Source organism: Bison bison, unplaced genomic scaffold (assembly GCF_000754665.1).
Source record: "Bison bison bison isolate TAMUID 2011002044 unplaced genomic scaffold, Bison_UMD1.0 scf7180017864314, whole genome shotgun sequence".
In the NCBI taxonomy this organism is placed as follows: domain Eukaryota; kingdom Metazoa; phylum Chordata; class Mammalia; order Artiodactyla; family Bovidae; genus Bison; species Bison bison.
In genome coordinates this window covers 1,502,052-1,518,414 of record NW_011494886.1, presented here as the reverse complement: position 1 = coordinate 1,518,414, position 16,363 = coordinate 1,502,052, and the positions used below count along the sequence as shown (strand labels likewise).

At 40.0% G+C, this 16,363-nt stretch overlaps 1 protein-coding gene across 10 annotated transcripts in view; it reads right to left on the bottom strand.

The window, feature by feature from the left end:
* PHLDB2 (pleckstrin homology-like domain, family B, member 2) overlaps positions 1-16,363 on the bottom strand; it is a 242,637-nt gene that overhangs the window by 64,887 nt on the left and 161,387 nt on the right. For all 10 annotated transcript variants that reach the window (XM_010852738.1, XM_010852730.1, XM_010852731.1 and 7 more), the window contains one exon: positions 4,252-4,635. In XM_010852738.1, the coding sequence (XP_010851040.1) occupies positions 4,252-4,635 (384 nt within the window). The remainder of the gene's footprint in view (positions 1-4,251; positions 4,636-16,363) is intronic.

The window sequence follows — 16,363 nt, the reverse complement described above, 5'->3', positions numbered from 1 at the left end:
TCTGAGTTATCAGGGAAGCATACAATATGAGAAGATCTCCTTAATGTAAACTGCAGTCTTTAGTCAATATTGTATATCAAAATTGGTTCATAAATCTTGATGAATGTACCATACTTATATGTGTTACTCGCTCAGTCGTGTCCGGCTCTTTGCGACCCCATGGACTGTAGGGTTCCTCTGTCCATGGTTCCTCTGTCCATGGGATTCTCCAGGCAAGAATACTGGAGTGGGTTGCCGTTTCCTTCTCTAGGGCATCTTCCTGATCCAGGGGTGGAACCTGGGTCTCCTGCATTGCAGGCAGATTCTTTATCATCTGAGCCACCAGGGAAGCCCACCATCATACTTAGGCAAGATGTAAATAATAGGAGATACTCTAGGAAAGCAAGGAGGACAAATAGAAACTCTTTACACAACCTTTTCAGGAGAAGGGGCTGACAAAGGATGAGATGGTTGGATGGCATCACCAACTCAATGGACATGAGTTTTTGAGCAAGTTCCGGGAGTTTACAGGGGAGCCTGGCATGTTGCAGTCCATGGGGTTGCAAAGAGTCAGACACAACTGAGCGACTGAACTGAACTGATAAATGTCCAATATATCTGAAACAGTCATTAATAATGTCAAGGGGAAGACGACTCATGATAAAAGACTAATGTCCTTATCACCACAATAGCTCCTAGTACTGAGACAAAGCATTTTTTAAAAAAATCAGTGACAAGGAAGACAAGGGAGATCAAGATGGTAGAGTAGGAGGACGCCGAGCTCACCATCCAGACAAACACATCAAGGATACATCTAGATGTATCCAGCTTTAGCTGGACACAAACAGGAGTCTGGAGGAAAGGCTCTGCTACAAGCAAGGCTGTAAAGATCCACATGGAATCGGGCATGAAGAGAGGAGAGGAAAGCAAGCAGGACCCATGCCCCAAGCAGGACACAGAGGAGGAGGGGGGATATGATGGGCTCAGAGATGCCCCCTGTGAAGTTAGGGCACACCAGCCGTAGGGTCCAACCCAGGGAAGACAAGTTCCCTTAGCTGGTTTGAAAACTGTGGGACTTACAGGAGGGGCTTAAGAAGCGGAGACTCTGCTCACGAAGAGCAGGTGCACATGTCTGCCTGCTCTAGGGAACAAGGGGGAGGAAGCAGACTGAAAACAGTGTGGAGAGTCTGGCTGGTTTCCCACAACTGCTCCTGTCTGCAACAAGTGCCTGATCTAGCTTCTCTTGCTCCTGAGCAGCTCCCCACCAGGACAGAGGTGCTGTATTCGGGGGAGGGAGTGCACATTTAGAAGAAAAGGAACCCGCCTGGACTCGACCCTCAGGGCTTCTGGTCCAGCACCTTGAGCTCTGCTGACACCCAGACAGGGAAGTGACAGCCACTGAACATGGGAGAAGCCAGCTTTCCCCTGGCTGGGGCTCTAGCCCCTCCATCTCCAACCCTACCTCTCACCAAGATAACAGCTGCCAGCACACCCCAGGAGAAGATGGGATCTTTGCTCACTTCAGATCCAGCTTTTCCCACCAAAGCCACTGGGCACTTGCAGACCGCATAGGGGCACTCACACACAAGGAGACCCCATTCAAGATCAGGATAGGTAAATATTTCAACAAATTTCATAAAGTTAAACATAATGGGAATACAAAGGAAAATGTTTCAAATGAAAGAACAAGGGGGAAGAAAGACCTGAAGAAAATCCTAATGAAACAGAGATAAAAATTTACCAGATAAAAGGGTTCAAAGTATTAGTAATAAGAATGTCAACTGAATTGGGTTAAAAAAAAAGACACAAAGAATAAGAATTTTAACAAGGAACTAAAACATATTTTAAAAAACGGAGCTCCAGAATACAACAACTGAAATGAAGAATATACTCGAAGGAATTAATAGCAGATTGGGTGATACAGAAGAACACATGAGAAATCCTGAAGAGAGAATAATGCAATCATCCAATCATAAATAGCAACAAGAAAAACCAACCAAGGGACTTCTGAGACAACATCAAGTGTTCTAACATTCACATTACAGGGGTCCCAGAAGATGAAAAGAGAAAGGGGTAGAAAATGTATTTGATGATATTATGGCTGAAAGCTCCTAAAGCTGAAGAAGGAAACAGATTTCTAGTACAGGAAGCACAGGTAGTTTCAGAGAAGATGAACTCAAAGAGACCCACTTTGAGACATATCATAATTAAAATGGCAAAAGCTAGAGATTAAAAAGAGAATTTTAAAGGCAGCAAGAGGAAAATAGAGTCACGTACAAGGGAACCCCCTCCCCCTAAAAAAACAGGACTTAATTAAACTTAAAAGTTTTTTTTCACAGCAAAGGAAACCATCACCAAAATAAAGAGACAACCTGCTGAATGGGAGAAAATATTTGCAAATGATACGACCAATAAAGAGTTAATATTCAAAATATACAGCTCATATAATTCAATATCAGAAAAACAACTGCTTTAAAAAGGGCAGAAGACCTGAATAGACAGTTTTCTGAAGAAGACATACAGATGGCCAAGAGGCACATGAAAAGATGCTCAACATTGCCAATCATCAGAATAATGCAAGTCATAAGCACAGTGAGATCACCTCACACCTGTCAGAACGGCTATCCTCAAGAAGTTCACAGATAACATATGTCGGTGAGGGTGTGGAGCAAAGGGAACCTTAGCACGCTACTGGTGGGAATGCAAACTGCAAACCACTATGGAAAACAGCATGCAGCTTTCTCAAGAAAACTAAAAACAGAACCACCATATGATCCAGCAAATCCCAATCCTGGGTATATATCTGAAGAAAACAAAACAAAAAAAAAACAGTAATTTGAAAAGATATATGCACCTCAATGTTTATAGCAACACTATTTATAATAGCCAAGAAATGAAAGCAACCTAAGTGTAACAAATGAATGGTTAAAGAGGATGTGGTAAATATGGACAATGAAATATTCATAAAAAGAAGGAAAATTTCCTATTTGCAACAACATGGATGGACCTGGAGGATATTATGCTTAGTGAAATAAGTCAGCCAGAGAAAGACAAATACTGCATATTAGCACTTGCATGTGGAACCTAAAAAAAATAAACATAACAAAACAGAAACAGATTTATTGATACATATCAATACAGATCCAGTGAGGAGGGGACTTCCCTGGTGGCTCAGACAGTAAAGAATCTGCCTACAATGCAGGAGACCCTGGTTCAAGCCCTGGGTTCGGAAGATCCTCTGGAGAAGGGAATGGCTACCCACTCCAGTATTCTTGCTAGTTAAACTGGCAAGCAAATTAAAACATAATTAACTTAGCAAATTGAAAATTTTGATGATACATACTTTGGCAAGTGTATAAATAACAAGGTGCAGGGATAAACTCTTCTCAAGAGTCACCTGGAAATATACACAGTCTTTGAGATTATAAGTTGGAAATATTGTTTAAAATGAATAATACACAACCTCTTTGACCTACCAACTCCACAGACACATTTGCACAATTTGTGCTAATATATATATTCCAGAATATTTGCTGCATATGGATTTTATTAGTAAAATATTGGTAACAATTTAAACAGTATTTCCAAACAATAAAATACTAGTTGACCATCAGTAAGAATGAGGTAGAACGGTCTATAATAATATTCAAAGATGCTCAAGACATTCAATAGGAGAAAAACATCATGCAGAACACTATACTTGTGTATATGTTTATATATATAATATATATATTATATATATAAATTCAATATGCTTATATTGCCACATGTTCACAGAAATATTGGGAAGGTATGGAAGACCCTCTGTGTTTATCTCTCAGGTATGCAACCAGAGGGGATAGGGAAAAGTCAAACTGTTTCTCTTTCTCTTTCTGTACTGCTACATTTTCTAGAGTCTAAATGTGTTACTTTATAGGAAACACTAGAATTTGCTGCACCTTGTTTAGCTAGCGTTAGTGTTAGTCGCTCAGTCGTGTCTGACTCTTTGCGACCCCTATGGACTGTAGCCCACCAGGTTCCTCTGACCATGGAATTTCCCAGGCAAGAATACTGGCGTGGACTGTCATTTCCTCCTCCACCGGATCTTCCCCTATCCAGGAACTGAACCTGGTTCTCCTGCATTGCAGCTAGATTCTTTACTGTCTGAGCCACCAGAGTAGCTGCTTCACTGCAAACATTCTGGAAAACAAGCAGTAAGACCCCTAATGTCTAGGCCAGGGCAGATGCACGGTCCGGGCCCTGTATCTGATCTCTGTGTGTGGCCGGCTTTACCTTTGGTAGGATACTTAGGTAAGCAGACTCGCCGGAAGCTTTCAGAAAGGCAGAGGAGGGCGGCGGGGGAGTCCTGGCGAGGTCCCCGAGAAGTTCATCATTCCTGGCGCCCCGTGGCGGGAGGAAGCTGGCACTGCTCTGACTGAGGCTCCCAAAGCCTGCCAGGTCCGCGTCGTGGAGAGCGCTTTTCTGGTGGCACCTGTACCTGGTGTCCGGGCTCACCAGGGCTTCTTCAAACACAGACTCCTCATCGGAGAGCTGCAGTTTCTCCAGCTCTTTATTGATTTTCTGCACATCTGCCACGGTGGTGCCGGGGGACACACGACTGTCAGGCTTTGTGTACTCAGCACAGAGGCTGAGGATGGTCTCCAGACGCTGTCTCTCCTAGAACACAGAGGACAGAAGGTCGGTGAGTTTGTGAGCAGGGAGCAACTCCACATAGAGAAGAGGCTGGGACCACTGGTAAATTCAACCCACACATAGTCCCACAGACACTTGGCTGGTGATATTTTTTATCATTGATGAATCCATTTATAAAATCCAGATGAAACCTGGTTTAACAACAATGCCTGATGTTCCTCCCAAACTCAATTCTTTATTTGTATATCCCAGTGCTGATTCTAGCACATACTAGCACTTAGTGAGACCTTTTTTGATTTGTCAATTCTCCAAACACTTAAAAAAAATTTTTTTTTAATCTCCTTTTTGAAATCTTCACCCCCTTGCCTCCCTCTACTATCTACCTTCAACAATAGCTCTTTCATCATTGTAGCCTTAGTATTATATTTGCACTTAAAACTAATTCTCTAACTTTCTATAGAAATATCATTCTACTGTTTAGATGCACAAAAGAAAAATGCTACTTTAAAAAAGGTTTAATTTGAAAGGCATAACTAGCTCTTTATTTTTTTTCTTGAAATGCTTCAAAACTTTGAAAACTTTTATGTCGTCATGATATAAAGATCTTTCCCACAAATTTCTCACATGAATAAATTAATTTTTTAAAAAAGAGAATGTTGTAGGAAGATGAAGAATATTCAATATCAGGTCCAGATAGGAAGACAACAATATATTTCAAATTCTGAGACCATTAAATATTTGAATCATTCAGCTGAACTATAAAATGATAGTTTGTTTTAAAAAATCAATATACCAGCCATTGATGTCTATAATGGTACCACTAACTGACACTGCACCAAGCTCCCCAGAAAAAGAAGTATATATTTATGATTTTTGACTTTAAGTAAATTAACTATATGTTTGTGAACAAGGGGATATAATTTACAAAATGCTTATCATAAACCTAGACAGCACTGTTGGGGTAAGGAAACTCAACATCTTCTCTCACATTAGCTCAATTGCCAAAGTGAAAAGAAAAAAAATAAAATAGCAAACAAATCTCTTGTCATTACATCTACCACATTGAAAAGAGGATTCTAAAGTCTTCCACAGAGAAACATTTTCCAAACTGGTTACCAGTAAAAAAAGAGAAAAATGTTAAGTAGCCCTGGGCTATTGTTTTTAATATTTTACAGCAAATCTGTAGAGACGAAATTCTGAAGGCAGTTTACTCTTTATTAGTGGAAGAATATCAAATAGGAAAATCAAATAGGAAAAGGCCAACATAATTCCCTGGTTTTCATTAAATACATCCATAAAACGACAAATTAGCATGAAATGACTTTTATCTGTCTTCTTAAGTACTTTCCACACTCCAAAAATGCAATAACTTGATCAAAAGGACTATTAAACTGGTTGTTATAAGCCCCACCTCCCTTTCACTGCCTGAACTTCTGGACTCCAGCTGCAGCTCCGTCCTCATGGCCTCAGTCTCATGGAAGGCACTCGGCTGCACAACCTCATCGCAGGAGCTTCTGCACCCTGTCCATCCAGGAGTCCCGATGCTTATTTTATCTCTGCAGCTGCCACCAGCTGCCAAGTCCTACCCACCTCAGCTTTGTGGGGAGGGAGCGTGTGTATGCGGGGCGGAGTTGGTGGGGGGTGGCAGTGGCCCAGCATTCACTGCCTTATTTTAAACTTCTCTAACAATCCAGCAAAGTCTGCATGGGGATATGCAAAAACAACTGGAAGGCATAAGTGAGGAAGGGGATAGGAACAAGATGTTATAATTTACCCATTCTCAAGAGCATCTGCATTAGAGGCTAATCTCCAAGGAAAAGTTCTCTTTCTGCAGTGTAGGTGAATTAAGTCAAAGCATCTAAACACAGTCTTTGCTATTCTTCATAGAGGACAGTATGTATGCCTCGACATTCATTATGTTTGGGATTATAGGAAAGTTGTCAATTTCTATTAATCAAGTTGCTAATGAACAGTGCAGTCCTCAAAAGCATGAAAGGTACTTCTGCCCAGTCTGTACTCATGGCAAAATTCCTCCTACCTCTCCTTCCCAAAATAGTCTTTTTTGCTGCCAGCGCTATTGCTTAATTCCAGAGGGAATAAATGATCCCAGCCTTAAGATGAATGCTATTTCAGATGGTGAAACAGTATTCCAAGGCGAGTGCACAGGAAGTTTGGTCTACTGCTATGTGCTTCTCTCTATTCTTATCACCCCATTCACAGCCAATCTGTTCAGACTTGAATCTCACACGCATGCAGCACTGCTGCCCACGAGTCTAACAGAAATCCGGACTGCGCCAAGACGCACTAGCCCCGTCAGAAGCTGCACCAAAGAAAAATAAACTGATGGTGAGGAGTGCGTCAGAAGAAAGGTCTGCGAGGCATTTCGGAAAGCATGAGAAGCCTTTTAAGGAAAACCCTGAGCAGAATCGCCCTCATAATTCTCCCCTGAGCTCTCTTCATCCTTCCCATTCATCACGCCGATATTCTCCACTCTGCATGACCTGAAACAAGGGCGGCCATTCTGCACAGGATGCTTTTGAGAATCAAATAGAGCACTATTAATAATTATGCTGGGACAGCAAGCCAAAACTGGGATGCGCAACCTGAGATGTGTGGCTCTCTTCCTAAAATTCAATTTCCTTTGACGCTTCACCTGACAACCTGGTGAGTTAGGAAGCTACCCTCTTTGATATCTCCAATTCCTACCCACCTTTCCAAACAAGCAACCTACTGTGCATTCTCTTGAAAAGGCACCAACAGAGAGTCTAAATATCTAAATGACCTAAAACATTGGTGTTCAGGATTTAGAATGTAGCTCCCTTTGAATCAAATTATTTAAAATACATTTAGACTGTTTTCCCTCTCCATTTTCCCTTTCCTCATCTCCATATATCATAGGAAGCTCTGAAGGGGACATCAGATCAGATCAGATCAGTCGCTCAGTCGTGTCCGACTCTTTGGGACCCCATGAATTGCAGCATGCCAGGCCTCCCTGTCCCTCACCAACTCCCGGAGTTCACTCAGACTCACGTCCATAGAGTCAGTGATACCATCCAGCCATCTCATCCTCCATCGTCCCCTTCTCCTCTTGCCCCCAATCCCTCCCAGCATCAGAGTCTTTTCCAATGAGTCAACTCTTCACATGAGGTGGCCAAAGTACTGGAGTTTCAGCTTTAGCATCATTCCTTCCAAAGAAATCCCAGGGCTGATCTCCTTCAGAATGGACTGGTTGGATCTCCCTGCAGTCCAAGGGACTCTCAAGAGTCTTCTCCAACACCACAGTTCAAAAGCATCAATTCTTGGGGCTCAGCCTTCTTCACAGTCCAACTCTCACATCCATACATGACCACAGGAAAAACCATAGCCTTGACTAGACGAACCTTTGTTGGCAAAGTAATGTCTCTGCTTTTGAATATGCTATCTAGGTTGGTCATAACTTTCCTTCCAAGGAGTAAGCGTCTTTTAATTTCATGGCTGCAGTCACCATAGAGCTTAACAAATAAACCTGAAGAAAATGGTGCACCTTTCTTTCACTTAATGATTAAAAAAATGTTGCGGGCTGTGTCTTTTGACCACAGAGCTTTCTTTCTTTTCAGATTTGAATGTGTCTGGCATTGCCCCACTGTAGTTCACAGCCCTCGTCAGGAACCTCATCAGTATTTTGAACCCACCCAGTGCTCTCGTAATCAACAGCCGCCTAAGCCCTTGGACAGTGAATATATTATAGAAATAAATTATGCAGAAAATCAAGTACCAATTCTTAATCATGAGTGAAACCTTTGTTAAAATTTCCCTTTTAGTAACCACTATGGTGATGGACAGGGAGGCCTGGCATGCTGCGATTCATGGGGTCGCAAAGAGTCGGACACGACTGAGCGACTGATCTGATCTGATCTGATAGAGATGATATGGAAATTCCTTAAAAAACTAAAAATGGAGTTACCATATGATCCTGTAAACCCACTCCTAAACATATATCCAAAGAAAACTATAATTCAGAAACATACATGAACCCCAATGTTCACTGCAGCACTATTTATAATAGCCAAGATATGGAAGCAACCTCAATGCCCATTGAAAGATGAGTGGATAAAGATGTGAGATATATATACACAAAGGAATATTGTTGTTGCTGAGTTGGTAACTCATGTTCATGGAATATTACCCAGTCATAAAAGAGAATGAAATAATGCCATTTGCAGCAATATGAATGGACCTAGAAATTATCATATCACACTAGAGAGGTCTGCTTCTGCTGTTGGCTTCTCGAAGGTAATCTACGTCATAACTGATAAGAGTGTTTTTGTTGATTAGGGAAAGGTTGGCCACACCTTTCTCTCAGGGTGGGGGCTGGCTACTCCAGAAAGACCACATGATTTCATGTGGGTGCTTTGGGTCAGTTCAGTTGAGTCTCTCAGTTGTGTCCGACTCTTTGTGACCCCATGAATCACAGCATGCCAGGCCTCCCTGTCCATCACCAACTCCCGGAGTTCACTCAAACTCATGTCCATTGAGTCGGTGATGCCATCCAGCCATCTCATCCTCTGTCGTCCCCTTCTCTTCCTGCCCCCAATCCCTCCCAGCATCAGGGTCTTTTCCAATGAGTCAACTCTTTGCATGAGGTGGCCAAAGTACTAGAGTTTCAGCTTTATTATCAGTCCTTCCAATGAACACCCAGGGCTGATCTCCTCTAGAATGGACTGGTTGGATCTCCTTACAGTCCAAGAGACTCTCAAGAGTCTTCTCCAACGCCACAGTTCAAAAGCATCAATTCTTTGGCGCTCAGCTTTCTTCACAGTCCAACTCTCACATCCATACATGACCACAGGAAAAACCATAGCCTTGACTAGACGAACCTTTGTTGGCAAAGTAATGTCTCTGCTTTTGAATATGCTATCTAGGTTGGTCATAACTTTCCTTCCAAGGAGTAGCATCTGCAGTGATTTTGGAGCCCCCAAAAATAAAGTCTGACACCTTTTCCACTGTTTCCCCATCTATTTGCCATGAAGTGATGGGACCAGATGCCATGATCTTCGTTTTCTGAATGTTGAGCTTTAAGCCAACTTTTTCACTCTCCACTTTCACTTTCATCAAGAGACTTTTGAGTTCCTCTTCACTTTCTGCCATAAGAGTGGTGTCATCTGCATATGTGAGGTTATTGATATTTCTCCCAGCAATCTTGATTCCAGCTTGCGCTTCTTCCAGCCCAGCGTTTCTTATGATGTATTCTGCATATAAGTTAAATAAGCAGGGTGACACATGCTTTGGGTCATGTGGTATCAATCAACCTGGAGACAGAAGTTAACCACACAGGCAGTCAATCAATCATGCCTATGTTATGAAGTCCAATAAAAACTCTGGACACAAAAGCTCAGGTAAGCTTCACTGGTGGCCTACAGGAAAAATATCTTATGCAGCCAAATATCTCCCTTAAAGTTCATAGACTATGAGGTTCCTTCGCCAATCTGGAAAGAGAAAGAATTCCCTCATGGCCTAGAATTCTTCCCTGTGGTAGATTAGGTGCCTGAGCCCAGTCGCCAAAGTAACCCAGGGAGGAAGGAATCTTTTTCTGTCAGTCACTGTCATTTGGTCCCTCTAACCCCACCATTACTAAGCAACATACATTCCGCACAGCATAAGTCCATGGAACTTCTAGAAAGAACTTCTAGAAAGAACTACCTTCCAAAAACTCCATCTCTAACCAGTACACACTTCACCCCTGATGTAGAATCCAGGTTTCTATTTCACGTTGTCTCTGGCTTCACCTTAAATGCCAGAGGTAATTAGTGTCCCTGCCCTGTGAGTACATGCCTCATTCAAATACCCGAGGAACTTATCATATCCTGCCTTTGCTCATACCCAAAGAAATTCAGTTATCCTAATGCCATTTTATAAATCAATCCTCACACTCCTGATCATTTTTTAAAAGAATTACATTACTAAGTGGTGTGTCAACAGCTCCCTTAAATCTGTTTGTTTCCACTATTATTTTTGGCTATGTCCCTCTTCTGGAGGAGCCTATACTTTAGAAAATATGTATAAATATAAGTATATAATATATTTAACTCAACACAATGATAAAATATATTTAAATATTAATACGGGCTTCCCTGGTGGCTCAATGGTAAACAAGTACCTGTAATGCGGGAGATGTGGCAGGAGCCGCGGGTTCTATCCCTGGGCCAGAACAATCCCCTGGAGGAGGGCATGGCAACCCACTCCGGTATTCTTGCCTGGGAAATCCCCTGGACAGAGAAGCCTGGCGGGCTACAGTCCGTGGGGTCACAAAAGAGTCGGACACAACTTTGTGACTGAACTACAACAAATATTAATATGTTTCGTAATTTAATAACATATCATATAATACAAATGTATGCTGAGGTAATACTTTATTTTCATCTACATGAGACACGTCCTCGAATACTACCACTTTATTAAATTAATCATGTTCCTTTCTAATCCAAGAATCTTTTCTTAACTTTCTTTTTCTGCCTCTAGTTATTCCTTGCATTTGCTAGGCAGACTTACATCAATCTCTGACCATATATCTAGGATTTTTTGTAGTTTAGTCCTTTCCTGATGCCTTCCGGCATCATTTTGCCATTTAAAATCAACTGGCAGACATGCACGTTTTGAAAAGTTTTACTCTTATAAAATATCCAAGTTGTGGTGAACTACTCTTAAAATATTGCAGGATGTCATTTGAAAGAAAAGGACTGTCATGAATGTCTCCATAACATTATTGCTTCTGCTCAGAAAATTGAAGGAGAAAAACAATTCACTTCTCCCTATAGACTGAAAAACACTGGCTGTAAATAAAGGAAGTTCATGTGATCAATATAATCATAATTTCTACAGTGTTTAAGAAAAATATGCCAGGTAATTTTTCCTCTTACATCACCATTTCAGAAGAAAATCTACGTGGTGCTTGAGCCCCTTCTATTAAAGAAATTATGCGATTGTTCCATCCCATTAAAGAAAACACGATACAAGTCCAATAGTACTGTCCCTTGCTTACATTTTCACCTCGGTTTAACTAAGTTCCAGAGGGTCTTTTTGATTTGTTTGTTTCTCCTGAAAGACTACAGTTTACAATGTACAACCCACTGAAATACTTTTAGAATTTTATGTAATATTTTATTCTGTTCAATCAAAACCAGTGTATGAGTGATACCCAAACTCAATCTTCACATTTGAAAATCTATCCTAAAAAATAAACTTTTAACTTGTTGCTGGACTGAAAAAGTAGGAAGGTGTAACATGTAAAAAAAAAAGAAAGGTGGGCTATCACATATCAACTGAAAGTACTGCAATACAACCATCTATGGGAGATATACCTCATGGGAAATACAGTGTGCTATAATTTAAAAAGCATGCTATAGAGTTTTACATATAGAAATTACAAGTAAACAATGACATGTCTTCTTTCTTTATTTGAGTTGTTAGGAAAGTAATGATATTCTCCTTTCTTCCAAGGCAGCTTTCAAAAATTATAATCTGTCTGACATGATTTAGGCCTTGGTCTTCATAAGCGGATAGAAAAGTCAAACTTTTCAAAGTTCTGGCTCTGCTATTCTATAATCAAAATGAAAGAAATACATGTCTGAAGAAACTTGTTCTTTTTAACTGTACTTAGTGTTTTCTTAAAATTATCTTTTTTTTCAAAATCAAAACTACAATCTCAGATCTGGGATAGGGTCTTGGCAAGTTTGAATGAGAAAAACATCAATTTTTCCAAACCAAAATTCTTCAAAAGAACATACTCCCAAAGAAATATCTCTCTCTTGCAGTCAATTAGATTTCACCAAATTTCTTGGCTGTTCTGAACTTTGAAAAACCAATCTTACTGATTTCTGCTTCTGGGAAGATGGTGTAGAGATCCTTTCCCCTATTCTTCTCACTAAAGTACAACTAAGAACCTTGAAAATTTTATATATAGGACAAACATAAGACTCTGAAAAATGGGGAGAAAGCAGCAGATCAGCTAGGAAACTAGAGTCTCAAGGAAAAGCAGAGACAAATTCCCTAGGATTTCCTTTTGTCTCATAAATCCCAGACTTAGAGCTGAAGAAAAGGCAACAACAGCAACATATTGACCCAATCTCTATAGAGTATTATGCAGTGGAAAAAGCCAAACGCAAAAGGTTACATAGTATCTGATTAAATTTGTGTAACATTCCTGAAATGACAAAAACATAGAAATGGAGAACAGACCAGTGATTGCCAAGGGTTGAGGAGGAGATAAGGGTAGAAGGAAAGCGGGTGCAGCTATATAAAAAGGGTAACAGGAGAAACCCTTGTGGTGTTAGAACTGTTCTGTGTCTTGACTGCATCATCATCCTGCTATATATCATCATATACCCTGCTATAATAGGGAAGAACAAATCTGACTCCATATTAGATCTGTTTCTTTACCCTTTATATTTTACTGCTTTTGCTTCAAGTTAGGAATGTTGCCTATAGGCTGAAATACATGATAGCCCATTCTCAATGGCTATATTTTTTAAAGTATAATACTTTTCCATTTATATAGAGATAAAACGTTGCAGAACAAAGAATAATATTTTTCTTATTGGAGGTTTACAGGAACACCATGACCTAACCTACGTGGACAGCTCCAAGAAGAAAGGATTCCAACAGCAATAAGTTTGCCACAACCAGCCCCTCCCCACTTTCAGTATAAAAGAAGTCTGAATTCTAATTTGGGTAAGATGGGGCACTAGTACACCATCTTCTCAGTCTGCTGCCCTTCTGAATAAAGTTGCTATTTTTTGCTCCAACAACTTCTCTCTTTATTTACTGGCATGTCATGAGGCAAGCAGTAGGAGCCTGGACTTGGTAACACTGCTTATTATATCGTACCAGAGTGTACAAGATGTTACCATAGAAGAAACTGGGTAAAGGATCTCTGAACTATTTCTTATAATTAATTGCATGGGAATATACAGCTACCCGCAAAATATAAGCTTTTTAAAAGTGCCTTCTAAATGTCTTAACCTACACATCTACACATTGAGATGACTGAATCAAAATTCATTCATTGAAAAAATGATGAATGTGTTTGATTTCAAATACTTGTTTTGGACTTGTTTCGTTTTTTTAAAGAATCAACCTCAAATTTTAAAAATAGTCTTCATAGCAAATATTCCCATAAACTTTTGTAGAACAGGGAGGGAAATTTTCTCATTGTAAGAATTAGCCAGCAGTCACTAAATCTACTACTTGATGAGAGATCTGCAAAGGTTGGTCAATAAATGGCTTTTAATTTAGAAATATGAAGTAATTTGACAACAAATATGGAGATCCTTTTTCCTACAAAGAATCAATAGTCTTCTCTCATCTCCCCTCTCCCATATACCTGTTGATACTGACGTATAGTATTTTCCATTTTTATTCAGTTTGTATGTTTTTCTATAATGATTTATCATTTAAAAAAAGAATGCAACTTTTCCCATAAGTGACATAGTGGCATATGGGGCCTCCTTTTAGTCTAAGTTACATTCTGTACTTCAGCATTTAGCCTGAGAATGCTGAATTATGCACCTGAGGTATACAGTACACATCCTCAGTTCTAAGCAGGGATTTTTAAATGTTTGGCACCATCAAGAGGAAAGAGCTTGTACTGCCACTGGAACAAGAGCCTAGGGTTTGCTCTCAAGTATAGAGGAACCCGCTTTTAACAGCACCTGTCACAGACTCCTGTAACACAGAATTATATTAAGACTTTTGGCTCTATGTTTCCCCAATGTGGAGTCACTAGATATTGCTAAATGCTACTCTTCCCCCTTCCCATTCCTCTTCTACCCATCTAGTCCTTCAACTGAAGAAGAAAAAAAAAAGATGGATAACTGTTTTTATTCTGAGGTAACTGGGGATAGTTGGCAACTCTAGTTTGCAAAGAATAAATTCCTTCAATATTTCCTGAACATCTACATTTAAGCCAGCAATTTGCTATTTAAAAGATAAAGTCTTCATTCTCTCATGATCCAAGGTGACAGGTAACAGTCTACTTTATATTATATACTTTACATTATCTACTAATTATAGATTCACTCTTATTGTATGAGAAATGGAAGTTGGCTTAGAGAACTGATAGCTTATTTAGAAAGTATACAGTATTACCAATCTCATCCTGTACTGACCAATATCCAACATATAATTAATTTCTTTTTTTAAGTTTTTCTCAATGTAAGGAAGTTTAAAAATACATAGTTCACATTTACGGCTCACAGTGTGTTTCTGCAGCAGACTATAAACCATCCAAAGGCCTGAAAGTGAAAGAAGGCAGAGAGCTGACCAGCTGTTTTAAACATCAGAGCTAAGAAAAGCACAGCTCCACAGATACAAATCATTCTAAAGCTTATGTTAAACCTGAAGATTAAATCAATTAATTAACTGATGGACATTCTAACTCAGAATAGAGGAAGAGTCATAATTTCTAAGTATCCCTTTAAAAAGACTGAGTCACTCACTTTATTTGGTTAGTAAACCAACCTCTCACCCCATTTGCAGTTTAAGTGGCTCGCTTCCCACTAGTGCAACCTTTTTTTTTTTTTTTTCTCAAACTAAAACTATAGTCAGGATGTAGCAAGAGGAAAGGCCACATCAGGAAGCAGATGCCTTTCAAGTCAGATGGGAGTACAAAACAGCTTTCAATACTTAAGTTTTCCTTCAGATTCCAAACACATTCTTCTTAGGAAAAAAGAAAGATGGCTAGGCAGTCATAAGCAGTCTTATAACATTGTCCATTCTGCTTCCAACTAAGAAATGCTGTCCAATTTACAATACAAAACAGTCTGAATGACCAAACTGTTTTTGGGGTCAGGAGTCACTAGGAAGTGGAGGCAGCAAGGAGCAGATGTGCAGGTAGAGTAACTTTCACCTGACAATGCTCACTCTTCTTGTTTTCCCAAATAAGTTTTTCTAATTATAGAACTGAAGTATCAAGGTTGTTTACTCTCTGGCTTCTAAAATGCTATCTGTATATTACCACCACAGGGAGATTAGAGAACACACACACACGCACACATATATGTATTTTGAGTAATGTTCATTGGTAATTTAGGCTTTATGAATAGAATAACTACCCTTTCACTGTTTTTGAATTAAAGTGATTCCTTATGCTTTTCTAAGATATTCATAATTACTTTACTGTTATGCTGGTTTCTGCTCTACAACAATGGGATACATCCCCTTCTTGAACCTCCGTCCCACCCCCTACCCCATCCCATCCCTCTAGGTTGTCACAGAGCACTGGATTAAGCTTCCTGTGTTATACAGCAACTTCCCACTAGCTATCAATTTCATCTCACATGCTAGTGAAGTAATGCTCAAAATTCTCCAAGCCAGGCTTCAGCAATATGTGAACCGTGAACTTCCTGATGTTCAAGCTGGTTTTAGAAAAGGCAGAGGAACCAGAGATCAAATTGCCAACATCCGATGGATCATAGAAAAAGCAAAAGAGTTCCAGAAAAACATCTATTTCTGCTTTATTGACTATGCCAAAGCCTTTGACTGTGTGGATCACAAGAAACTGTGGAAAATTCTGAAAGAGATGGGAATACCAGACCACCTGATCTGCCTCTTGAGAAATTTGTATGCAGGTCAGGAAGCAACAGTTAGAACTGGACATGGAACTACAGACTGGTTCCAAATAGGAAAAGGAGTACGTCAAGGCTGTATATTGTCACCCTGTTTATTTAACTTATATGCAGAGTACATCATGAGAAATGCTGGGCTGGAAGAAACATAA